Raw genomic sequence first — 26,832 nt, 5'->3', positions numbered from 1 at the left:
ATGACTCTTCTTACTTATCATCACATTCTTTGTCATTTCTTTCTGAAGGAGTTTGATTGGCCAATAGAAGGACTGCTTATTCCAAACAGTCCTCCCATGAAGAAATCCATCTGTAAGACCCCGGAGCTGTGTGTCCCTATGAGGCTCAGAGTTCTGCGGAATGGAGACAAGAATAAAAATAGAGCCTTTATTATAATTGGTCCAGACAGCTCACCTGGACGGAAAATGCAGTAAGAACAGTTTGCTCATACTTCTCGTTTCTCATTTCCACAAATTTTTGTCTTCGTTAAGGATGCATTTCTGGGAGAATTCTGTGTTTATTTTTAAAAAGGGTTCTCAAGATGCCTGGGTGGCTCCATTGGTTGAGTGACTCTCAATTTTGGCTCAGGTCATGACATCAGGGTTGTAAGGTCATGGGATGAGCCCCGCCTCAAGCTCTGTGCTCAGGGGGGAGTCTGCTTGAGATTCTCTCTCTCTCTCCCTCTCCCTTTGCCCCTCCCTCTTCTCTCTCTCTCTCTCAAATAAATAATCTTTAAAATAAAGAAACAAATTAATTAATAAATAAAAAGGGCTCCCATGTTGATATTTGGAGATAAAAATAGAGACTGAGATTTAATTAAAACTTGTCAGGAAAAAAAAAAAAAACTTGTCAGGAACTTTTAACTCTTCTGATTGAGGCTAAGCACGGGAGAAAATAATGAGTTAGAAATGGGTACTTCTGATCAAAAAAAGTTCTGAGATTAATGTCTATTTTGAATTAGCATTTTTGTTTAAGTTTTATTAATGTGTTTCAAAGTAACTGAGTTCATAAATTTCTTCTTACATATAATTGTATAAGTCCTTATTTAAATTATTATTGTACATTATTATTTACATGAAGATCTTTGGCATATTTACCAAGCAAATACAGTTCTCAAAATATAACTTCATATAATTTATATCTCTGCCTTTGGAATAACATTTTAAAAGCTTATCATTCTAGAAAAACATCGATCTGCACTTTAGCTTGTGTTATAAGATTGGAATAAAATCTTCCCATACAACCAATATTTCTCCAACATTAGAGAAAAATCACTTGCTGTATTTTCATTACGTTTTATGACAAAAGAAATCATAGACCAGTGCAAGGCTGTGATGTAAAGAATGAGTTAAATATATTGTTTCTCATATTATTAGCAGTGCTGTTATCTTCTGACCTTTCTTTTGAGATGTTTAGAATATTTGAGGCTGCTGATAATCGTTGAATATTACTTTCTTCACATTGATTAAATATACTTCATACATCGCTGAACAATGAGTAACATTCAGATCGGCTGTCCACTGAACTGCCTGTAAAGATGATAAAGTAAAAAATTAATCTTCAAAGTAAAGTCAAGCCTGAAATTGAAATCTTTGACGCATACATTTCATAATTAGCTCATTCTGCTAGATGTAAAATGTGAGGGTAATGCCCTTAAATTACATATGACTTTTTTTGACATCCAAAGTTAACAATTTTTGTCCCTTCCTACATTTATTTTTTTGCACTATGTCTTTCCCTGGGGCTCAAAATTATATACAGATTTTATCTTTCCACATTAATGTTTTAAAATGCATAGTTCAGTCAGGTAATCCAAACATAATTGAGAGATTTGTTCATTTGGACAACTATTCCAGCAGAAAGTATGTGAAACCCTGTTATGTTCATGGAATGGTGTGTCCTAATTAATCAAGTATTCACTTTGTTCACTACATAAATTAATTATTCCCCCAAAATTAAAGTACACTGGCATACACTTGACATTAAACTCTTCTAAATATACATTAATTTTTCTTGGTCATTTCAGAAAATTTTCTACAGGATCTTCAATAGCATTGTTTGCCCAGAGCTGTATGTAAATACTGGTTAATAGAAGGTTCAAATGGAAAGAATTTTGGCTAATATTACTGAGCAGCTGCGTTGCCCAGTTCCAGAGGACACTTTTCACATTGTATTCTATACAAACGCATCCCAGAGTTGTGCAAAGTAGGAGTCCTGCTATGCTACTTTTCATATATCCAAGCTAAATATTTTCTGTCAGAAGAAATAAATGCTAAGGACATGTAGGCGTACATTACATGTATTATCTTGAAACTTATTTGTAAGAATGAAGATAGTTGGGCTATTTTGTGTCTTTACAAGTGAAATCAAGCTAGAATGATGAAATATAGACCCATTTTAACCAAATCCTATCCTGGCAACATGCTGTCCTTTAGTTACTTAATAATTCATTCTAGACAGTTTTGAGGGAAATTTGTTGTTGCTGGTTCCTCTATCTACAAAGCCAACAGAAGATCAAATATCATTTGTTTGTGATTTAGTCGATCTTTACTCTTGGTGAGTAATAAGATCTTGTCAGTCTTGGGTAGTGGCTGTCAAAATTCAAATAAATTAAAACCGTTGTGATTTCCAGGTGAATTTCTTCTCTCAGAATAGCAAGTTAAACAAGGAGAATTTTATAAGTGTTAGTTTAAGGAATTCTAAGAGGAAAGGCTCAGTTTGAAGCTGTGTGATAAACTTTATATTTTTAGATAATTTTAATGAGTAAGTTATTAGTAAGTTATGATCTCTGGACTCACTCAAGCACCTTAATATAGCTTTTAAGGCCCTTTGTGAATTGTTCCTGCATATTTTTCTAGCTCTATCTCTTATCAACACTCTCTCCAGTTCTTACTCTTAAACCCCTGCCACTCCCCAACACCTTCCATCTGCCTTAAAATAATAAAGGTGTTCTGAGAATGAGTTTGGCCTTCATTTCTAGATGCTGACCCTGAACTTGACACTTCCCTACCCACCCCTGAATTAGCTGTAGCTTCTATGTTCTCCAATGCTCTGATTGCTGTGGACTTTTCCCCAGCATAACTCCTACCGCTCTGTGTTGTGATTATCTGCTTATGCTTCCATCCATGAGACAGAGAACAGGGATGATGTGTTATTCATCCATATATGTGCTTTCTGCTATGGTCTGGTCATGGGACAGTGTGTCCTCGTTAATCAAGTACTAAGCCATTTTATTTACCACAGGATATAGGGCCAAAATGGGCCATAAATTAGTGCTTATTGAATTTATTCATTCATTCATGTATCTATTAATTTATTTATGATTAACTATACTTGATTACCATATTTTGTGAATGAACAACTATATTTGACCACTATTTCTTTCATTCAATAAAATATAGAGATTCTAAAACTATACCAGATAGTTTTCTAACTTGAAAATTTGAGCCGATACATATTCCAATTAAACATTTTTTTCTATGTCTATCATTAATCACTTTCCAGTTTAAAAATATTTAGGTTTGGATTGATAACTTAATAATATATGAATAAACATATGAATATCAACTATATATGAACATCACAGGCAAAATGAATGTAGTCTCTGTATTTTCTTTAAAACTGATAAATTCACAGCTCAGAGTGTCCAGCATTATTAGAAGAGGATTAAAATACTGAAAATTCATTTTCTTATATAAATTGTTCATAGTATAAATGTTTATAAACTTAATTTAATTGTGATAGTTTTTTAAATCCTTTTTTTAAACTTTAAAAAAAATTTTTTTTAAAAGATTTATTTATTCATTTATTTAAGAGAGAGGGAGGAGAGTGGGGAGAGGGGCAGAGGGGAAGGGAATGAGAGAATCTCAAGCAGACTCTGGGCTAAGCGTGGAGACCTACTCGGGGCTTGATCTCAGGACACTGAGATCACCACCTCAGCCAAAATCAAGAGCTGGACGCTTAACTGACTGAGCCACCCAGATGCCCCTGAAATCTTCTTCTTCTTCTTCTTTTTTTTTTTTTTTTAAAGAAAGCATATTATTTTAGGACAAATTATGATAAATTAAAACCTCATGATTTTTTCACATATTTAAAGATGAAAGGTAATTGATAACATATACTGACATATCAGTCAAATCTTGGATCATTTGTTTCAGAAATGTTGACATCGAAAGGAAAAAGAATGTGAAAAACCACATTACTAAATATTTTGAAACAGAAACAATCCAGACCGAATTTCACCAACTTTTGGAGAGGTAAATACTTACTATCCTAAATGCAAAGGCATTTTCCATTCTAGTGCCTAAATAATTATGTCTAACACATAATACAAAATACATATGTATCTGCATAAGAAGGCTGTTGTTAATACAATGATTCTGGAGTTTTTAATCTGTGAAATATATAAACTATGTGAGTTTATGATACCAGTGCTAATTAATAAATTTTTGCCCCAAATGTCAAGGGCTGGCAATTTCCCCTAGCTTCTGAACTACCAACTCTGTAAATATAAATTATTCCCATTTAAAAAATATATGTCACAAATGTACAGCACTTTTCTTTGGTTTACATTTGTTTGAATTGGAATCAGTAGTTATCTACTGTAAACCACATTTTAAATGTCATCAGCCCATATCATATTTGTAAAATATGTTGTAATTTTCTTTTGATTAATATTTTCCTACCAAAACAAGAATTATTCCCATAGAATTTGATAACTGCTTAAAGGTAGAGCACCAGGTATCAACATTTTTACAAAATATGTCTTGTTGAATATGAGGGGGCAATCTTATAAAATGTAAGGAAAATTATGCTAATTTTTATTTAGTAAGTCACTCCAGATGGCTTTGATGGTCTTTTCTTGGTGGTGGTGGTTCTTCCACCTCCAAAGATAAAGGAAGATCTAGTGGTATAACAAGCATTATTTTTAAACAGTAAATAGGGAATTTTTTTTGTTGATACTTAAAGTTGCAGGCAACATGGAGTATTGGAAATACCATTGAATTAAGAGTCAAGGGGATTGATTTTAACCCCAGGTTTGCCATTAACTAACAAAAACTTCAGCAAAGCACTCCCCTTCTCTGAGTCCCAGTTCCTCTTTGCTAAACAGATTTGGATGAAAAGCTAAGAGGAAAGCATGAAAGAATTTGATTTTTTTCAATATCTGTTGTATTCATGTCATGTGCATCAACTGGTGTTAGATATTCTGCTGGAGATTAAAAAAGGGGGGGGGCAAGACATTCCGTGCTCTCAGGAAACTCCTAACTTGTTGGGAAGACAGTTTGCTCAGTGAAACAGTCAGAAAGCCACAGAGGGCAGTATTTAATTGTGCAGAAGTAAAAATAATCAAGGGGTCATTTTATAGATGACCAGAAAGGAGGAAGAACCTGGTGAGGGACAGCTATTAGGGAAGGCCTCATGGAGAAGAGAGAAAATGAGAGAGATCTAAAAAGACAGAGATACAAAGCAAGAAGATAAAGAAAAGAAGAAAGCATGTATCCATAGCTTCTGCGCAGTTTCCCACTGTTCTGAAATAACTGGAAGGATGTGGTGGGGCTCCTGGAATAGGTGTCCTGGTGAGTGATTGGAGAAAGGAAGTCCCCGCTCCTACAGACCTGTAGCGATCTGCAGACCTGGGAGACACACTTGCTTCCTTTCTCCCAGGGCATCCTAGGTTATATTGAAATACAGCTCTCAAGGTACCAGCTCCACCTGCCACTCCTCTTCCACTCTAGTGCTCACAGAGCACAGAGATCAGACTCTACTTTTCTGGACTCCCTGTAAATCTGAGTAGGCCATGTGGTTGCCAGTCCTAATTCCTAGTGTGCAAGTCAGAAGACCTTATTTCTAGGACATTTGCCTCCACGTAATGGAGAAATCTTGGACCACTTGCTCAGCACCTCACTCAGTCCCCTCACTCTGTAGATCAACTATCTCATTATTCTATGACGGGGGGCCATACAATGTTGTAAAGGACTCAGATTTAGGTTTGAATTTCAGCTCTCCTACTTGCTAGCTATGCAATCTTGGGCAAGGAAATTAACCTTCAGGCTCACTTTCCTCATCAGTAAAATTGGCCTCTCAGAAATGATGTGAGAATTAAGTGAGAGTAGCCATGAAATGCTTGCAGTGCTTGATCCATTTTGATAATGTGTTGCTGACTGTTTATGTGCCAGGCGCTGTACAGATATCCACACATTTAACCTGTAAAATATCACTGTGAGATAAATACTACTATAGCTGTCTTTTACTGATAGGGCAAATGAGGCTCGGAGAAATTAAGGGACTTTTTCAAGGTTACACAACCAGAACAGGAGGGCTAGAATTTGAACCCAGGCAATTTGACTCCAGAGTCCACATTCCTCCTTAGGCACTTAACAGCTAATTCTGTCTCCATTTATGTTAACTGGCATGTGAACAAGTTGGAGGAATTAAATAGAGAGGAAAAAGCTTACCCCAATCCTCTCTAGCCCACCTACATGGGCCAATTAAATTCAGTACTATTAAAACCAGGGTTTCAAAAAAAGAAAGGAGATTTACCAACCACCCATTCCTTCTATTCTCCCACTCGTTGTCCTAAAACAGGATATTCCCATAGTCCAAATGTTCTCCAGGAAAATGTGAGTAGGAGCAGATATGATAATGGTAATTCTTCTTAGGTCATGCTATAACTGCCTGGACCCACAAAGATATCCATTTAGGGAAAGTAGAAGGAATCAGGTTGGGTCTCTGGGCAGCAAAGAAAGAGAATCAGGCACATCTTGTGGCTGGGGGCTCAATTTTCTTATAGTTCCTTCCCACTCCCTCCTCACCAACTCCTTTGGTCCACCAGCTGCTAGAGCTATGACACAGGAGGCAGAGACTTAGTTCCCATTGCCTTAGTTCCTTCTAAGGCCTCTCAGAGAAATGGAGGGCCTAATTATCTGCTCAATTGCTTTATCCCATCTAAGGAAACAAAATTGAGAAATATTCTTCATACAGTTTAGCCTTCCTGATCAGCATAAAGTCACTTCTAATTCACTTAGGATAGACAGTACATTCTAATGTAAAATATATTTAGCAAGAATCCTTTACTTTTCTTGTTCCAAAGGCGGGATCATCTCAACAGTCTTCTCAACAGCCCCATCACGTTCCGTTACCCCTCCCTCCTCTTCTCCCACCACTCAGCCTCCTTGCCACTCTCCTGAACGGGCTGTGTAACTTGCAGCCTCTCCTGCTTTAGTGCATCTTCCACCTGTCGGACAGCTAACTCTCTAAAGAGCGGAGCTGAGAACACCACACCTCTACTCTCCTACCTTCAGTGACTTCCTGCGGTTTATGGGGTAGAGGCTAAGTTTCTTAGCCTGGTATCTTAAGTGCTTTCCATGGGTTCCTGTCTTCTTTTCCAGCTTCATCTGGCTCCTGCTCCCATCCATACACTCGGGTCCAGCCACGCAAGACTTCTCTAGGTCCTAATCCTTCTCGACCAACTCCTATTCATCTGCAAAGGCCCAACCCAAATGTCACTTCCTTCAATCGGGGTTCCCTGGAGGAATTCATTGTTTTGTTTTTCCAGTGTTCTCACAGCACCCTGGCCATGTGCCTATGACAGCACCCACTCCTGCATATTTTTTTAAATTTTTTAATTACATTATGTTAATCACCATACATTGCATCATTAGTTTTTGATGTAGTGTTCCATGAGTCATTGTTTGTGTATAACACCCAGTGTTCCATTCAGTACATGCCCTCTTTAATACCCATCACCAGGCTAACCCATCCCCCCACGCTCCTCCCCTCTAGAACCCTCAGTTTGTTTCTCAGAGTCCATAGTCTCTCATGGTTTGTCTCCCTCTCCGATTATCCCCCCTTCATTTTTCCCTTCCTGCTATCTTCTTCTTTTACATCATTAGTTTTTGATGTGGTGTTCCATGATTCATTGTTTGTGTATCACTCCTGCATATTATACTTCAGTTGCTGACCTGTCTCTCTCCTGACAAGAGAGGGAGCTCTTCAGGGAACAAGAAAACAGTATCATTCATTTTGATATCCACAGGGCAAGGCCAAATGCTTGTTTGGGGCCTGGGGCTGGAAATCACTGTTGAGTGGTTAACCAGGCTAAAGATTCCTGTTTGAAAGGGAGTTAAAGGGCCATAGAGATCACTACTAGTGGAGGGAGATGAGAAACTGCTCGGTGATGGATACGACTCTGGGGAGAGAATAGAACGTTAACAGAAAAAGCCAAGGAAAGTATTTTAGGTAGAAGGAAGAGCATGAGCAAAGGCACACAATTAGAAAGTGTGCGGCATATTGAAGAATGAAAAATCAATAATGATATGCCTACTTATTTGTTGATCAGGCCTGGCACTGTGGTAAGTACTTTTCAAAATCAGCCTTTAATCCTCACTAAAACCCTGGAAGATAAGAAATTGAGGCTTAGAGAAGTTCATTTGCCCAAGTCCCACAGCTTGGATGGAGGAATGAGACTCCAAAGCGGTCTGATGGGCTCCAGGGTCTGCCTCTGGGTGGTCTCACAGGTCTGCAGCAGGAGTGGGTGTTGATGGTCCAGATCCTTGATTTCTCATATTTTCTCTCTACTCTGCTGGAAGGCTTCTATCTACAAGCTCAGTTTTTGTGTCTCTTATTACAGGTGCACTGAAATTTTAAATTTACCTTCTGCAGCTCGGAGATTGTTCAATGAAAAGGGAAAGGAAATCTTTGCCCTAAAAGACCTTCAAAGAGATGAACTGGTAAAGACATGAATGTGAAACTGGAAATAGTATATGCATACAACTAAAAGATAAATGTTTTAAAATACAAGACTTCAAACAGTAACTGCTTCCCCCCTTACTTTCTCTCAGCCTTACTCAGCAATCCTCAGAAAATCATACTAATAGCTAGCTGTTGAGAGCTACTGTCAGGCATGATTTCCAGGGCTTTCTAAGAATGAACTCATTTAAGGATCAGCATGACCCTATGAGATGGATGCTGTCAATGTCCCCACTTTAGAAGGGAGGGTGGAAACTAGACAAGACCAGATTATTAACCACTTGTGATTTCTGTCTCCTACTCTGAAGGAGGTAGATACCTCCTCTTTTTGAGGCTTTCAAAAAGTAGTTGTTTAGTGATTTCTTACTAAATGAAAATTTCACTCTTTCAGAAAAAAAATTAAATCTAGTGTTTCACACAGACTGGGTGGCTAGAGATGATTGAGAAGAAGGACTTTAGCAGCCAGCCCTTTCTCCCATTTATGGAATTTGAGGCATCAGCTCGAAAAGAAAACCTGCTTGACCAATGCCTGAAATTCTTTGAACAGAGAGCTGAGCTCTCATCATATCAGAACTCAACTCAGGCTCTGAATGTAAAGACCCCTTGAGCGAGTCTTAAACCATAGTACTGATGACTAATAGCAGCAGCAGCATGGCAGAGGGGAAAGTCTGTGTTGTTGGAATTGGGGAGATCTCTTTTGAATTCTAACACTATCACTTCCAAGGTTTTAGTTCATTGGTTTTTAATTTTTTTTCTTTGCTTTTGCTGCTGCATTAATTCACTGGGTTATTTCAGAAAGAATTCAAGGTAGATTACATTAAAACATAGGATATAAAAGGATAAATTTAATGTAAGGATAAGTAGATGAGGCCACCAAGGCGAAGGGAGTATGAGTGAAAGGAAGATAAGATGGAGCCAGGAGTGAGTGTTACAAGATTCTGTATATTTGCTAGAAACAAACCTATCGCTGTTCTGAGCAGCCAACAGAGACAGAAACATCAACAGTTACATGATCAAGTATGTCCAGAGAAAAAAGGGAAGCCTATTGTTCAAACAGAAAAAAATTTTGAGAAAGTTTTCCCTGAGTTGTCATACAGGGGGCTGTGTATAATCACCAACGTGGGGCCACGGAAGAGCACCGAGTAGAATTTTTCTTCCTACTGAGTATTCTCAATATATCACTCTATTTTTTCTTACTTCAAAGAAATACCAATTCGTTTAAGAAATAAATATAAGCAGCATGAAGAACAGGTATCATTCATTATCTCAGCATCTAGAAATAGCCACATTAACATATTACAAGTTCATTTATACCAGTGGCTTTGTTCAGCTTCTTCTGTAAAAGGTCAGTTAATAAATATTTACAGACCATATGATCTCTAATGAAACATCAGCTCTTGCCATTGTAAGCACAAAAGCAGTCACAGGAAGCATGTAAATGCATGGGCATAACTGTGTTCTAATAAAACTCTATTTACACAAACAGGCAGCAGGCCAGATTTGGGCCTCAGCCATAGTTTACAAAGCCCTAATTTACACCTACCTCCCCTTCCTTCCTTCCTCCCTCCCTCCCTCCCTCCTTCCCTTTCTTTTTTTCCTTCCTTTAAAAAATTATTTTATAAAATTTTATTTTGAAAAAATTTATAGATTCACAGGAGGTTGCAAAGATAGTATGGAGAAGTACTTTTTTTTTTTTTTGGTATAACCCTTGAGATCCTTCAAAGTTGTTATGTTTATCAACAGTTTTGCCTTTTTATCACTGAGTATTATCCATGGTGTCACAGTTTGTTTAACCATTTGCCTATTATAGGACATTTTGTTTGTACTTTTGGCTGGTTTTGGCTATTACTAATAATGCTGCTGTGAACAGTTGCACACAGGATCAGAGATTCACTTCTTTGCTAGGTATATGTTTCATGTGGAGAACATTGGATCAATCCTGATGTGTCCATTGCTCAGCAAAAGAAACAAATCTTCCTGAGAAACTTAGCATCAGATATTTCTAAAATTCAAACTTTCTGCAGTATACGTAAGATAGAGGGTAAGCACTGGAATTATTTACCATAATATATATGGCCAAAATTAAATGCTTGATGCTGCTTTTTTTTAAAAATTGTTTGTTTAAATAGTCATATTTCACTCCTATATCCTGCCGTTTAGCTCTTTAGACAAAATTATATATTTAACAGGATTGCATATTTTAATTCACACTACACTTTGGATGTGTAAAGAAAACGTAATTTATTTTGTCTTTAACAAATCAGGTCTTCTTTGTTTTCTGTTAAGGAAAGTATAAAGTGTCCAGTCAGGTTTAAATTTTGCCTTACCCATTAATTTATATTATTTATAATCCATTAATTATATATTTAGGGACAGATTCCAGATTTCCCAGTCCCCAGAGTCTCTCTTTCGTTCCTCTCTCAGATGGTAGGGAAGAACTTGGGGCACAGAGTCTCTTGCTTTCTGGGGCTTGGTGGCCGCCATCCCTGGCTGGGCGACTGTGTTCCATTCTTTTGGCCCAGACGGTGCTTTGGGTGGGTGATGCTTCCTGCTTCTGCTCCCTTTGGCCCCCTGAAGCCTGGCTGTGGTGGAGCTCATCTCTGAAGTCCTTATTATAGAACCCCTTCACCCCTCCTTCGCAACCACTTCTGGAAAGCTCTCCAGCATGACTTCAGCAAATCTTGGGTCATGGCTGCACCTCTCAGAAACCAGATCCAGGTTGACAGGGCTGTGCCTCAGATTGGCGTGGTGGAGGCAACTTGAGAGGTGACTTGTCACAATGTTCTGAATAATGAACAGTGTCCTTAATGTTTCCTTGGCATAGCTTAGATAGATACCCGAAGTGAAGCCTGTAGAGGGAATCATGACATCCAGTGCTGATTTTCTGCCTTCCTCTATCTTCTGTCTCAAATGCCCTCAGGCCAAGAAATGGTGGGTTTTCACCAAATCAACCTTGAGGTTAAAGCTTTGATATAATAGATGGGAGCTAACAGCATTTAGAAAAATCCTAAATCATGAGAGCGTCAATCCTGATTTACATGGCCCTTGTCTTATGGCAATATGTTGTGCTTGAGTGTCAAAACTAACTTTGTACTTTTGCTTTCCTTTGTAACATTTCACATCAACTCATGGTCTTACTCCTTCCATTAAGGCTGCCCCAGGAGCTAGGACAAAGGTCCTATACATAGAAAGTCAAAAGAGAAAAATCATTAATATAATTTAAAACTTTTCCCTATTACATATATTGAATGCTGTACAGTAAGTTTTGTATGTATCTTTCAAGGCATTAGGGACTTCCACTGAGGAATTTGGGATCCTAGATAATGATCTAGAGACATATATCTAAATAATATGCCCATTTGAATGGTTAGAATTTATAATAATTAACATTTTTTAGAAAGACCTATCCTTTAGTACTTTTTTTTCCTCTTAGACATTTTTAAAAATGAAGGGTAATTGACTATGTTGCTATATTTGTTTCAGGTATATAACATAGTGATTTGATATTTATATACATTATGAAATGGTCACTGTAATAAATCTAGTTACCATTTGTCACCATACAAAGTTGTTATAATATTATTGACTATATTCCCTATGCCATACATTACATCCCCATGTCTGATTTTTTTATAACTGGAAGATTATACCTTTTAATCCCCTTCATCTATCTCATCCATCCTTCTACCCTTCTGACAATTATCAGTTTGTTCTCTGTATCTGTGAGTCTGTTTCAGTTTTGTTTTGTTTTGTTATTTAGATGTAAGTGAAATGTACGTGAAATAATACAGTATGTGTCTTTCTCTGTCTGACTTATTTTACTTTGCAAAATACCCTCGAGTTACCTCCATGTTGACACAAATAGCAAGATTTCATTTTTTATGACCACATAATATTCCATTATCTATATAGCACTTCTTTATCCATTCATCTGTTGATGGACACTTAAGACTGTTTCCATATCTTGGTTATTGTAAATAATGCTGTGACAGACATAGGGGTACATATATCTTTTCAAATTAGTGTTTTCATTTTCTTTGGATGAATACCTAGAAGTGGAATTGCTGGATCATATGGTAGTTCTATTTTTAATTTTTTGAGGAGCCTCCATACTGTTTTCTGTAGTAGGTACACCAATTGTACATCACCAACTAGGTGCACAAGGGCTCCCTTTTCTCAACGTCTTTTTTTTTTTTCGTTAATAGACATTCTGACAGGTGTGAGATGATATCTCACTATGATTCTGATTTGATTTGATTTGCATTTCCCTGATGCTTAGTGATGCTGAGCATCTTTTCATGTGTAGGTTGACCATCTGTATGTCGTCTCTGGAAGAATGTCTTTTCAGGTCCTCTGCCCATTTTTTAATCAGATTGTTTTTAGATATTGAACTTTATGAGTTCTTTGTATATTTTAGATGTAACCCCCACTTTTAGTACTTTTGACTGCAAATATCTTGGGGGGAAAGAATCTACAGAAAATTAAGTGAAATCCAGTTTATTAAAGAGCAACTATCAATTACACTTAGAAAGTGTTCTCTTAGACCAAATAGCTGAAAATTGTCTGCATTCTTATTTTAACATGTGTTTTCAAATTCCTAGTGTTCTGCAATCATAACTAATACGTCCTTGCAATTTGCGCATTTCTGCTCAGCTCTTGTTTTAGAAGTCCAAAGTGACATCGTGTCTGGAGCCAAGCTTGCTGTGCATAAGCCTGTAGCAATTTTTGGAGAAGAGAAGCAAATGATAGGACCAAAGGAAAAGCAAATGCAAAAAAATGCTTTAACAACGGAAAAGGCTTCCAGTGAAATTCTGTAAGTAATCAGCATGGCCAGGAAAACTACCTGGTTCCTATTTGAACTCAGCTCATTAGCTCAATAACAGCACAGAGCCCATGTAGGGAATCCATATACCACATTTGTGATATGGATGTCAGGTGAAGAGCTAGTATTTAATTAGTTTTCTGGCAAAAAGATCAAGCTGGAGCTTCAATGTTCAGCCATCACAATGATCTACTTTCAGTAATTTTATTATTATACTACTATTTTTAAAAGACTAGAATTTTGGAATTGCAAATTATTCGAGGAATCCATCCTGTTTCGTTTCCATTGATGTTGACTCCAGGAACAATTAAATTAATATAGGTTCAAGCTGGATGCATATTAACATACAGCCGTCAACCTGGGTCACTGAAGCAGTTTCCGGGTTGGTGTCTCTCTCCATCTTCTCCTCCTTCCAATTCACTTCGGAGTTCCTTCTACAGACAATTATCTTTCTAAAACGTAATCCTTTTTTTTTAATTTTTTTTTTTATTTATTTGAGAGAGAGAGAGAAACAGCATGAGAGGGGATAGGGTCAGAGGGAGAAGCAGGCTCCCCGCTGAGCCGGGAGCCCGATGCGGGACTCGATCTTAGGACCCTGGGATCATGACCTGAGCCGAAGGCAGTCGCTTAACCAACTGAGCCACCCAGGCGCCCAAACGTAATCCTTTTTATACAGTTCTTCGGTGGCTACCTACCGCAGAGAGAAAAAACATTTAGTCTGTAATCCCAAGCCCTTCTGACCTGAGTCCAGGCCTGTCACTGACCCTCATTTGCACCCCCACGCCCACCTCCACTCCACACTTTTTCTTCCCGACACACGAACTAAGCTCCAGCTCCGCGGCAACACGCTGCGGCTGAATGTGACATATTCCGTTTATGCGCCATCGCAGGCCTCTGAGCCACTTCCGTTTTTCTCTCTGCCTGAAGTGCCTTGACCTGCCTGGTACTCACGTGCGGAATGATTCTTCATCATTGAAATCAGTCATGGTAATGATTGTACGTAGGGCTGTGCTTATCAGTCCTCCCCCTCCCCTCCCCCCACCAGCCTGGGAATTCCTTGCAGGCAAAAATCCTCGTCGTGCATGTTCTGTGAAGACCAGGGTAGCTGAATTTAATCATATTACACTGAATAAATGAAGGAATGATTGGGTGAGTTTCCAAATTCTAAAACCATATATAGCTAGTCAACTACCCTTGTGATAACAGTAAAAATTAATTTACATGTCATTTGAAACTATTTTACAAACCACTTTAAAAGACTGCTTCTATCCTCTATCAACTCTTATTTTAGGAAACAAAGCCCCTCATTTTGATGAGTGATTCATCTGGTCTCATGTCCTGACACTCACAAAGGCACCAGAAGGCCTTTTTCAGAGAGAAATGATTTGGCCTACATGGTATATTCCTCAATGGCTAGAGAATTTCTGAAGAATGTATCATCTGGCCTCTTGAGTTATTAGACTGAACATGGGAAAAAAGTAAACAGAAAGTGAGAAAAAAAGAAAGAACATCTTTGAGAGCGCAAAGATCCACATTGTTCTAATTTATAGATTTCATCAAGGCCTGGAGTTGTTGAGTTGTTGAGTTGGAGTTGTGAGTCCACTCAAAACAAGGCAGGAATCTCCTGCACATTCCGGGCAGGCTCTTTTGATCCCATCTTTTGTTGAATACTCATAGTAACAGGGAGATTACTATTTCGCAAGGCAGCCCATTCTAATGTCGAAATTATTTAGAACATTGGTTCTAAACCAATTAGAACATGGTTTCATTTGTTTCTGTTTATATCCATTCCTTTTCTACTTAAAAGTCCTTAAAATATGCAAAGTTCATCATCATCAGGCTACTGGGTTATCTCTTTTCCAGGCTAACTTTCACTAGTTCTCTGAACCACTTCTGATGACTCAATCCTAAATCATCTTATATTAGAGAGTCACTTAAAGATTTCCCCAGAATTTCTCAGATATGTTTGTTTGGAAGTTTTACATATTTGAAAAGAGGGATGATTTAAGGAGGGATATCCACAAAGCAGGAGGGTAAACTTAGATCTAGGAGGAACCCTTTTGATAGTTGGGTTTTGTGCAAAGATTTCTGGTAATAAGAATAAGCAAAGTGGAAAAGAAACTCTGGGAGCACTCACCTCAGCTTTGCTGCTTTGTGAAAGAAAAGGCTTTTTTAGCATGGAGCTCAGGGAGAACTTTCCCATTTCCTTACTGAATTACAGGCAGGCCCTGCCCACTTCTTAAGCCTCTTCACGTACTACCATTTTCACTCACTGCACACCTGTCACGTCAGTGTCTTTCTGTTCCTCAAATGAACCAAGCATATTCTTGCTTCAGAACTTTTCCATTTATTCTCTTTGCCTAGAATGTTCTCTCTCAAACCTCACATGGCTGGCTCCTTCCCATTTTCCAGGTCTCAACTCAAACATTACCTTTTAGAGGAGCCTTCTCTGACTCCATTGCTTAAGCAGATCCCACCCCACCCTGGCTAGTTTCTATCACAATATCTTGTTTTATTCCACTTATGGCACTTGTATTATTATTTATTCATTGACTTGTCTGTTATCTCTCTTCTGCCCACTAGAAAGCTCCATGAACCCTGATAACTTACCTGTTTTGTTCATCACTGTATCCCCAATGCTTAGAACTCTGTGCCGATCATGTAGCAGATATTCAAGAAATATCAGTCAAAGGAATGAGTGACTAACTGTGGAATGATTAGTTATATGAGTGAATGGACAAATGAATGATTTAATAAAGCAAGGTATATTTTAAAAGGCTGTTCTAAAGTCTGTACTTCATTTGCCTGGAAGCCAAAGAGAATACAGAAAATTCCAAGTTAGAAAATTAAACATCTGGACTTGGGGGAAGAATCTTGTTTACACCTTGCTGAATATGTTATAACTAAGAAAGACATTCTTGTTTTCTGTTTTCCTCAAAGAAATAGTTGGTGGGAAAGCTGTGTTTTTTTATTTTTAACACTAGATGGCACTATTGTTTTTTAACTGCTGGGAAGAATTTTGACTTGAGAAGCCGCGTGTGCGCAATTTTGAAAGAGGCAGCGGTTACCCTCCAATTTCACATCCACGTATAATACTTGTGTCACATTTGAAAAGTGTATGGTGTGCTGTGCAAACACAGGAATTGACCCCGAAGATTTTGGTAATTTGATGTTGCTTCCAGTTATATCAAATACCACGAGCACCTTGGCGATCACAGCCTACCTACTCCCCGTCAGCTTAAATAAAGCATATGCATATTTAGAGTTCTGAAATAGGCTCACTGCTTTGCCTGTATATTTATCCTGCCTTGAGCAGAGCAGTCTTCATATTGTGTTGTGATCCCATGGAAGCAAATGTACCCTCAACAGTGCTCCAGAACGTGACATGTCTAGATCTGTATGGTGGCTATGCTCCTGTTCACATCTTCATCTTAGTAAGAAGCCAGAAGGCTGACTGACTCAATTATTCAAGCTATGACTATGTAAGTGTTTTAGTACATTATTCTCTGTCAAAATCTGGCACGTCTGTGCCAATGCTATTTGAGCCTCTCTAGATTTGAGAGGAAAAGTGAAGTTAATTAAGATTTCTTAACATTGTCTAATGAGTAAACTTTATGAAATGCAGTAATCTAGGCTGTCCTGTTCCAGACAGAATTATGACCCACTTACGGAGTAGGCAAAAGGAATCTCATTACACATTCATTATGAATTTCTTAAACTACCGAGTAGTGTTAATCTTGCAGTTTTTTGTTTTTGTTTTTTTTTTTTTAGAGGGGGGTAGGGCAGAGGGAGAGGGAGAGAGAGAATCTTAAGCAGGCTCCATGCCGAGCATGGGCAGAGCACAATGCGGGGCTTGATTTCACAACCCTGAGATCATGACCTGACCTGAAGTCAAAAGTCTGATGCTTAAACGACTGAGCCACCCAGGCACCCCAATCTTGCAGTTTTTGAGATATAATACATGGCCCCATTTTTTCCTGAATAAATATAGTAAAGATGAATGCTGTTTACTATGTAATTGGGGAATTTTATTTGTAGGCTTATATTAAAAGATCTAAATTATGTATTAGTAGGAGGTGGATTGGCGATGTTACGCACCATCATGGAAATGTGATTTACAGATCCATCAATATCCTTCACGATATGATCAGACTATATCTCAGAGAAAATTCTGTGAGTAAAAATCAGAATTCTTACACTTGTGTTTGCTTCTGAACCTTGATAGAGATTCACATGCAAGAGCCCATCTCCGAATGAAAGCTTGTCACACACTTCTCAGGTATGCCTGGCAGGAAACTCCTCATGACTTTGATGAGGATGACAGTCTTCCAAAGAAAATGGAAGAAGAACTCTTTGAAAATGTGGAACCACAGAAGAAATACAGGTAAAAAGTTGCAAGGAATTCTTTTTTTTTTTTTTAAGATTTTATTTATTTATTTGACAGAGAGAGAAAGAGAGAGAGAGCACAAGCAGGGGAGTGGCAGGCAGAGGCAGAGGGAGAAGCAGGCTCCCTGCAGAGCAGGGGGAGCCTGATGTGGGACTTGATCCCAGGACTCTGGGATCATGACCTGAGCTAAAGGCAGTCGCTTAACCAACTGAGCCATCCAGGCACCCAGTTGCAAGGAATTCTTGTTAGAGATTTCTGCATGGCCTTAGATTTGCTCACTTCAAGGCAAAATGATTCCGAGGGTTTGCATTACTGTTAGCCGCCATTTACATTAACATACACATTTGTGTCTTTCTTGTGTTTTTGACTAAGTATTTACAAGTATTTGTGGGAAGGCCCTTCTCCCTTTAGCTTATTTTGTGCCATGTAATGTAATTTCTTGTTCACTGGTGTGTCTTTTCTATTAAGCAGTAAGCTCATCCACCTTTGCCTCCTGATAACTTAACGTAAAGCCTATGTATTTGTTGAATGAATGTGTGAATGAATTTAAGAATAAGCATGTAAGATGCCTTGATGTCTTTAAGAAATTAGTAAAATGTAGTTTCTTCCTTTTTAATTTTATTTTTTTCTGGTCTATGTCCAATGAAATAACAGGAATTTATAGTACTTTGTATTATTCCATAACCTTTAGACTTAACTTCATAGCATTTTGCTTAACATTATAGCATTTTGTATAAATCAAATGGCTTTGGCATTTCAACAGTTAACATTGCCCATGCACATACTAGGGGCTTCGTAGATGTTTATAACTTAATTGACAATGCATTGTGATGTTTCATATATTTCATAAGTCTGCTTATTGCCTTAAGCTCCTTAAGCAAGAGATTCCTTTGAATGAACTTATTAGCATAGCATTCTTTTTTATGATATTCTATGAGTTGTTAGGGAGGATTGAGAAATCTGGAGAATGGCATTCTCTTTGCCAGGCAGACTGTAGGTAGAGGCTAGAAACAACCATGATTTGAACGCCTTTGCTTCTCCCTCTTCCATTTCTACAGGGCCCTCTCCTTCTCCTATTCCTTTCCCTCTTTAACTAAATTATCTCTTCAACTCAATTTCTTTTTGCTATGCTGATGAGTTTCTCATATTCTCTTGGATGGGCATGTATTCCTTTTACAGAACAAACTCAGAATTCTACTCTTCACGTCCACTTGGCAGGGCAAGGCAAATAGCAGCGGTGCTGTCCCCATGATAATGCCTCCCCATTATCAGTGAATTTGGTTCACAGCAGGTCTCTCGCCAACAGAACTTGCAGTCTCCAGCACATTGAGGGCACAGGATGCTTTTCGGCCTCTAATAGGATTCTCTTTATCTCAGCCATTCTCCAAAGCAGAGTAAATTGCAGAAGCTTTGCCACCAGCAGTTTGAATACAGAGATGGGCAAATTATAAGCTGTGCCGCTCCTCAGCTAGTTTTGGGAGTTCGAGGTCCTGATCTGCGCTCAGGCATGGAGGTAGTTTTGGTGGAGAAGAAAGTGGATGGTAGTCATCAACGATGGATGCACAAGGAAGGCAGCAGGTAAACCCATTATACTAGGTGTTAATCTATCAAAATATATCATTGACAGCCTAAGAAATCTGGTATGGTCCCCACAGAGCAGGCAAGGGTATCCGTGAGGACTTTGGATTTTCTATTTAAGGTAGCCAATAATTTTTTATCCTACTCAAAGAAGAGAAAGAGAGTGAAATCAAATGTAAATGCTCAGTAGTCTATACACAACTTATCCAGTGTCAATTCAGATAGGAAATATGAAATCTGACCTACGGGTACATAGTTTTAACTGGCTATGGAAGTTAAGAGAAAACTGGGCTGCCATCTAATTCTAATTTTTATGATTTGAAAGGATCAAGAAAGAACTTAAAAAAGTTTGCAGTACTTTTCATTAACTCAATCTCCTGCCCCTCCCCACATTCATCCTTTCCACCATCCCCTATTTCCATCAAATAACCAACTGATATGGCTCTGCTTACACAGTGAAAATGAATTCTTACCTTAACAAATATATCAATCCAATCCTGGCCCTTGTTTGGATCCAGATTCAAGCCAACTACTGTTTAAGGTTATTTCTAAGACAACTGGAGGAAATTTAAAAGTCTGGGTACCAGATGATGCAAAGGAAGTCTTATTAATTTTGTTGTGTCCTAATAGTTTAATGGCTATATTAAAAAAAAGAAAAGTCCCGATCACTGAGATATATATTGTAGTACATACAGATAAAATTAAGAGGTAGGTCAGATTTGCATTAAAATATTCTAGCAAAAGCAAAAATGTAAAAAGTTGGGGGGGATGAAACAAGAATGGTAGAATGCTGGTAGCTGTTGAGTCGTGGTGGCTTTTTAGACTTCTCTTTCTGTTTTTGTTCATATATGAACATGTCTTTAACGAGAAAGAAAACAACTCCTTGGTTTTTAGATTGGTTTGCTTCAAATTCTACCATTAATCTTGTATGGTGGGGCTCCAGAGGCCTCTTCAATCTCTTGACATCTGTGTGATACATTTTTTTTTTTTTTTCTGGGAAAGAGCTATGGTTTTCATTGGGATTTTCAAAAGGTGTGTGTTGTGAAAGGTTTAGGAATTGCTGCTTTGACAGAGACTGAGTAAGCTTTAGCGGGCGGCAGCAGTAGCCCAGCATGGGCAGGAAGGAAGCTAGTCGTACTGTTCACTGTCTGAGATGAGCCAAGCGCCAGCAAGGAACACTTACTGGGCTTGTTTTCGAGAAGGCTGAAAAGGCAACCTGTAGATAGACCTGTGAGTGTGTTCCTTTGCCCCATTCATCCTAGCTAAGCTAACTTTATGACAGGGAGCTAAGAAGCAGGTTTTTGTCCCTGTGAATGATTTACTATATGGGACCAGAATTCATTCATTCTGCTGCAAAGGGTAATTAAGGGTGGTGTTTTAGGTGCTGGTGCTTTAGCTGAGAATAAAACAGATGAAAATCCCTGCCCCTGCAGAGCTAATGCTACCCGGCTCTACATTTCTGGAATTTAGCAACACATCTTACTGCTTTAGCTTACTGTATTATGGTGGAGGTCCTCCTCGAACCCAAGTTGGAAATTGCCAGGGATACACTCACTTGGTTTCCAGCCACACAGAAGAATGGTCCAGGTCAACTTTTGAGATAGCCTGACATTTCTCCCATTTTCAACTCTGGCAAAATCTGAATTAGTTGTCTGGCTTCTAAAAGGAAATATGAAAACAATGCTTGGGGATGAAAATCCCCTCAATGGGACCCAGAATTATACAGGGGAAAATACAGTGTCATGGAATCTGGAGCTACAAGGGATCTTTACATTTTCTCATCTTAATCACTTGATTTCAAAGCTAGGTACACTGAGGCACGGGAGATTGACTTGCAAGCACTCATTCCCTGGGTTTGTGGAAGGGGCTGTGGTATCGTGCTGGATATTCCTGGGACACAGATTAAGGTCTTACACTGCCGTTTGGCACATAGTGGGTTTTATGTACAGGTCCATAAATTCAAGCTTCCTGCAAAATGTAAGCACTCCTGCTAAGGCCAAGTGCCAATTCACTGTACTGTTCAAAAACAAAAAGGAAAACCAACACTGTCATGGCTGAGGAGGGCACTGAGGCATGGGAGAAGTTGCTATGGCTCTTCTAAGCAGCAGAAACAGATAGCTAGGTAACCGATCTTGGCATCTCAGTAGGTCATCACAGGAGATGTACGATCATTCATTCATATGAATAATATTGAGTGTCAACAAAAATGCAAGACCCAAACTATGCAAATGGCAAGGTTACACAGGTGAATAATAAGAGAATACCAGCTCTTGTGCAGTGCCCAGTTTTGATAAATGCTAAAAAGGTATTTGATGAGATCCAATACCCATTTTTAAAAAATATTTTATTTATTTATTTGAGAGAGAGAGAGAGAAACAGCATGAGAGGGGACAGGGTCAGAGGGAGAAGCAGGCTCCCCGCTGAGCAAGGAGCCTGATGTGGGACTGGATCCCAGGACTCCGGGATCATGACCTGAGCCGAAGGCAGTCGCTTAACCAACTGAGCCACCCAGGCGCCCAGATCCAATACCCGTTTTTTAATTTAAAATGATACATCATTAATTAACAATAGAAGGGAGAAATACATTGCAAGATTAATAGTGATTATCTTGTAGTAATACGAGTAATGTCTAAAATTCTGTTATAATTTTTACCCTATTTTCCAGTTCTTTGTAAATTCTTTATAGTGAGGTTATATTGTTTTATATTTATTTATAGCACAGAAGTTTAAATTAGATATCTGGAATTTTTTAAGTCTGGAAAAGAGAAATATATTACTTTTATAACAGACCCTTTCTCACCTTCTCCTCTCCCCTCCACTCCCACATCATTAAATTTTATAGAACCGGTTATATTTTCCACAGCAGGAATGCCACTGCTGATGTGTAATGTAACTATGTTGACAGACATAAAGAATTGGCTTTTTCTATACAGACAAGTTTCTTGAATGTTTGGCTTATTTTGCTTTTAAGTGATGCAAGGAAAAGAATTTGAGGGTTTTAGCTCAATAATTTTCTTTTCTTCTTTCAGTCAAAGAGGCTTTATATGAGTTCCTATATAAGACAACTTAACAATATTCAACATATGTCTTGGACTTTTAGGGAATACCCCTTTAGAAAAAGAGAATTGGAGGAAAAGCTATAAAAAATCACAACCATTAATAATAGTAGCTCATTGTAAGTGACGTGTGCCAAGCAATAATCTGCATTTTCTGTGCATTAATTCATTTCATTCCCACAAGAGTCCTTTGAAGCATGCACCATTATCCTATTTTACAGATGAGGAAACAGAGGTGTGGGGTTGGTAAGCAAAGCCATATAGCTACTAAGAAGTAGATTCAGGATTCAGACTTGAACACTGTGGCTCCAGAATCCATGTTCTTAATCATTCTGCCACGGTGCCTCTCATAATAAACAGCGGGAGGTGAGGAGGGTGTATCAGTCTGGGTTCAGTTTGGAGACAGAAACCACACAGTGATTTAAAGGGGATGTGTAACATGAAGAATTATTAAACAATAATAAAAGAGTAACTATCAGATATTTTTTTTTAAAAAATCCTCTGTATGGTCTCTGGGGCTGAGGGAATTGAGGACAAATGTGAAATTGGGCCCTTTCCCAAGGCCGGAGTTCAGAACTCATTAGCAAAAGTATGAATACAGCTAATTGGAGGGCAAAAATCTGTTGGTTTGCCTGGCCAGACCTGGTCTGTGGCTGCTATGCAAGCAGGAAGTAGTGCTCTGGGAAATATGTGGGAGTGCGGCTGGTTTGGGGGCACATGGGCATGAAAAGGGAATGGGCGTGCTGGGGAGGCAGAAGGCTTCGAGCATGTGATGTCCATGTCAGGAGGGCCACGAGCAAATGATTACAGGCCAGGACTGTGAAGTTTCCCAGGGACCACACATTCTGGGCACCTGGTTAGGGCAGAGCATCACGGGATATCCTCACTCCCAACTGCTGACCCCAGGCAGCAGCCAAGAAGAGCAAGGGAGCCCCTTCCTCCTGCAGTGTTCCTCCAGGACTCTCTACTGAGAAAGCATAACGTTGTGCTTCTGTGGGGGAGAAATGCTTAAAGGATTCCTATCCATTATCACAGAGCATGCATGGAGCTCTGAGGCAGCACTCTGGTAAGTGGCACAGAGGGAGCTCTGATCTGGTTATGCTACTTGATAACAAGCCTACTCCTGTTTTCCCAAAGGACCTTTCACCTGGTGAGCAACCCAGACCTTGTTTTGGCAGTGTCCATGACCAACACAAGAAATGAAGCCTATGGCTATCCAGTTATTGTTCAGGTAAGATATATATATATATAGGCTAAGTAGTAATCATGGCCCTTTATTTAAAGTTAAGTAAAGCTCTACGCTTCCTTGTTGTGTAGAAAGATAATGGCTGTCATAGAAACCTATTTTGAATGCCATTGTTAAAATATTTACAATAGTCTGCCTAGATTTCAAATTCAACATGTTCATGTAGCTCTTAATTTAGTTTAATCCAACAGATGGTGATTGTGGGCTTGCTGCATGTCAGGACTTATGCTAGTTACTTAAATCAAATCCAAGGGCAAGCATGAGAAATTATCTCAGTAGCATTCATATAGTCTCAGTGGTGGGTACAGTCAAGTGAATAGCTGTTAGAGGCACGTGTTTTAAGCTCAGTGATTGGGACGTATGCAAGTCCCCTCTTACCTGGCAACTGGAGGGAAAGAGCATGATCAGAGAGGTCTTCCTGAAGGATGTGAACTCATCAGTGTTAATTCTACGAAGATACTCATTTGAAATACACTTAACATACTTTAGCAAATGCTTGTAGCAGCCAAACAGCTTTTGGAGACTCCAGAGAAATCTGGGTTCATTTGAGTTTTGGGTAAAGATTTATGGAGTTCTTTTTTCATGTTTATCTGTCATCCTTACTTGTAACCAAAGGCACCCCTAAATGGCTATGTGTTTTTCCTTGCTAGGAGAAAGAAAGTTTAGGAGCACCGCTGCTCTGAATTTATTTTCTATATCCTCCATAGTATTTACCATCTTTTTGTTGAACAGAATATATTATCTCCAAAGTACATTTGTTTTATTCCATGTTTTTAATAGCAATGAGGCAGCTTGTTTTGCAGGTCCTGAATCCATAATTGGGGTATAGCAATCTGGACAAATATCAAAGCTTAATTAAGTCTTCTATCCTGCTGATAACTATGGACTAAAAATTTATTCTAGGAGACATCATATATATAACATCACATTCTTTCCTGTCAGGTGCCTCTTTTGCACGGGCCACAGTGAGATTAAAACCTCATGCAGATGCAAATTTTGTACCTTAATCAGTTTCATAAAATTATAGATATTGACATTTTCCCCTAAGGTTCCCATTTTTAAGAAATGAGTTTTATCTCAAGGTAATTTGTATTAGCTTTCAAGATTTTTTTCTTTGCTGATGTTTCATTTTTATTTCTTAAAGCAATCAGTTTGTGAGAAAATATTAAATTTCATGTAAAATAATAAAAATGAGGCATGTTAGGTTAATGTTACTAGACCCCCCACTCTCTGTTCCTTGAAATATAGTCTTTGTTTTCCATGCCTCTGAGGGATGCTCTATTGTCTGACCTATTAAATCAATTCTTAAGACCCATTTATTTTCCTCTTTACTATCAATCTCTCCCTGGTAAAGTAAGTGCTATTCATTATAAAGTTCCTTGAGGTGTCATGATATGTTTAGTTGGAACTAATCTACTGGTTTAAATTCTCTAAAATTGAAACTACTCATTTCTTTACTTATGCTTGAGCCAAGTTTTATAATTAGAATAAATGTGCTGTTTCTGTTACATATAAAACTGCCTGTACTCATTTAAAAAAAAAAAAAAAACACCTCGATAACCAGGGAAACGTAAATTACAATAGCAACAAGACACTATTTTTCATTTATTAAATTGATATTTGGGCAAGAATGTGAGGAAAACAAGCCATATCATATTCTACTGGTGTAAGTGTAAACTAGAATAACCTTTCTAGAAAGCATTTTGATATGATAAAGCTTAATATGATGTCTCATAATATTTAAAAATGATCATGTTATTTTATCAGCAATTGTACTTGAGGAGTTTGTTCCTCAAGAATTTTTCATGGATTTATATGAAAATTTATTTATATGATTATTCATTGCTTTTTTGCTTATAATAAGGAAAATTTGAGAAACAATCTACATGTTTACGTATTGGGGATTGGTAAAATAAAACATCCCTAAGATCAAGATTAAGAATGTTAGGAAAAGGTACATGGAATATTCTTATTAAAAAAACTAATGCAGTTACCAAATTATATGCATTTTGTGATTTCATTTTTGTAAATCAAAGGATGCATATTTATAAATATAAAAAATGTTGCATATATAATCATCAAATATAAATAAGTTATCACTGCATAGTAGAATTATGAGTAATTATCTATACTTTCTGAATTTATGCAATGAAACTGTGACAGCTATAATCAAATCATAAACTCTCCTGTCTGTTTGACTCCATATTTTATCCTTTTTTCAGAAATACAAACCATATAACAATGGGACGTCCAATCAAAAGTGGAATTATGTGGAAAATACCAAAGCTTTTATGGCCTTTCATAGCACTGCATTGGATAAGGAGATCACAGCAGCAAATTATGCTGGTATTTGTACATCCTCTGTGCTTAAAGAGGAGAACATTGATCAACCAGTAAGTGGTTCTTTTCTAGTAAGGATAAAAGAAAAATAGGGGAAAATGAAGTAATTTAATAAAGCTAGAACTTTTTTTTTCCCTAGAAAACCTTATATTCACACAAATTAAACACTGATTTGTGAATGAAATCACTTAGACTCTGTGATTCTGGTTAGGAAACAATGAAGGAATATTGGTATTACCCTCTGCTTAGATTGTTTCAATGGCTCCCTATCACCAGCACCACCTGTGGTCCATCATCAGTTCACCAGAACACTCATGAGTGAGGATAATCACACATACTACACTCCCACAGGTGTGCCTGCCACACTAGATGTCACTCGACTCCAGAAAGCATATTAAGATGCAAATGATTATAAGTGACTTTAACTATATTACATTATACCAAGCATAGGTCTAAATCTGAATCCCTAATCTCTGATTTTTAGAGGAAATAATTTTTCAAATGTGGTCCTATAGTTTTTATTAGTAAGGAATTGCTGCATACCTTACAAATACCTGAGGTATTTGTGGGTCTGTATGTCAAACTGCCTTGCTTTTGTTGATTACTAATGGCCTGTAGAAATCTCATAATGTACACTGCAAGATTCTCTATCCTCTTTGCTTCTCAGACATTTCTAAATAACTGCCTCTTCTCCTTCACCCCAAATTCCCTAGCTCTACTAAATAATTTGTGTTTGTCCAGATTTACCATACCATTTTACATGTCTTTGGTTTTGACTATGCTATCCTCCCCCCAGCCCTTTTCGCCTTTGTCTGTGAATTCATACCAGTTAGCAAAAATGCTGTCAAAGACTAC

The 26,832-nt window shown here is 38.1% G+C and overlaps 2 protein-coding genes across 2 annotated transcripts; both read left to right on the top strand.

Annotated features, from left to right (window-relative positions):
- LOC145715896 (doublecortin domain-containing protein 1-like) lies at positions 1 to 17,484 on the top strand. The gene is made up of 6 exons (XM_081799080.1): positions 1 to 230; positions 3,958 to 4,056; positions 8,430 to 8,529; positions 10,454 to 10,589; positions 13,202 to 13,361; positions 17,409 to 17,484. Exons 1-6 carry the CDS (start codon positions 1 to 3, stop codon positions 17,482 to 17,484), a joined length of 801 nt encoding a protein of 266 aa, XP_081655206.1.
- On the top strand, positions 17,149 to 26,069 carry LOC102746436 (doublecortin domain-containing protein 1). Its single transcript, XM_081798401.1, has 4 exons — positions 17,149 to 17,754; positions 19,135 to 19,335; positions 23,529 to 23,622; positions 25,860 to 26,069. The coding sequence occupies exons 1-4, from the start codon at positions 17,624 to 17,626 to the stop codon at positions 26,067 to 26,069; spliced, it is 636 nt and encodes a 211-aa protein (XP_081654527.1). The 5' UTR covers positions 17,149 to 17,623.
- Positions 26,070 to 26,832: the final 763 nt, after the last annotated feature.

Source organism: Leptonychotes weddellii, chromosome 11, assembly GCF_054177405.1.
Source record: "Leptonychotes weddellii isolate Sample4059 chromosome 11, ASM5417740v2, whole genome shotgun sequence".
Lineage (NCBI taxonomy): Eukaryota > Metazoa > Chordata > Mammalia > Carnivora > Phocidae > Leptonychotes > Leptonychotes weddellii.
This window is presented reverse-complemented; position numbering and strand designations above follow the sequence as displayed.

Bases quoted from the DNA above. Each gene is read 5' to 3' on its own strand.
- LOC102746436 (XM_081798401.1), top strand. From the start codon at position 17,624: ATGAAAGCTTGTCACACACTTCTCAGGTATGCCTGGCAGGAAACTCCT. The intron at 17,755-19,134 runs GTAAAAAGTTGC...TCTTTATCTCAG, and splicing joins GAACCACAGAAGAAATACAG to CCATTCTCCAAAGCAGAGTA. The intron at 19,336-23,528 runs GTAAACCCATTA...GTTTTCCCAAAG, and splicing joins ATGCACAAGGAAGGCAGCAG to GACCTTTCACCTGGTGAGCA.
- LOC145715896 (XM_081799080.1), top strand. From the start codon at position 1: ATGACTCTTCTTACTTATCATCACATTCTTTGTCATTTCTTTCTGAAG. The intron at 231-3,957 runs GTAAGAACAGTT...CATTTGTTTCAG, and splicing joins TCACCTGGACGGAAAATGCA to AAATGTTGACATCGAAAGGA. The intron at 8,530-10,453 runs GTAAAGACATGA...CTTCTTTGCTAG, and splicing joins ACCTTCAAAGAGATGAACTG to GTATATGTTTCATGTGGAGA.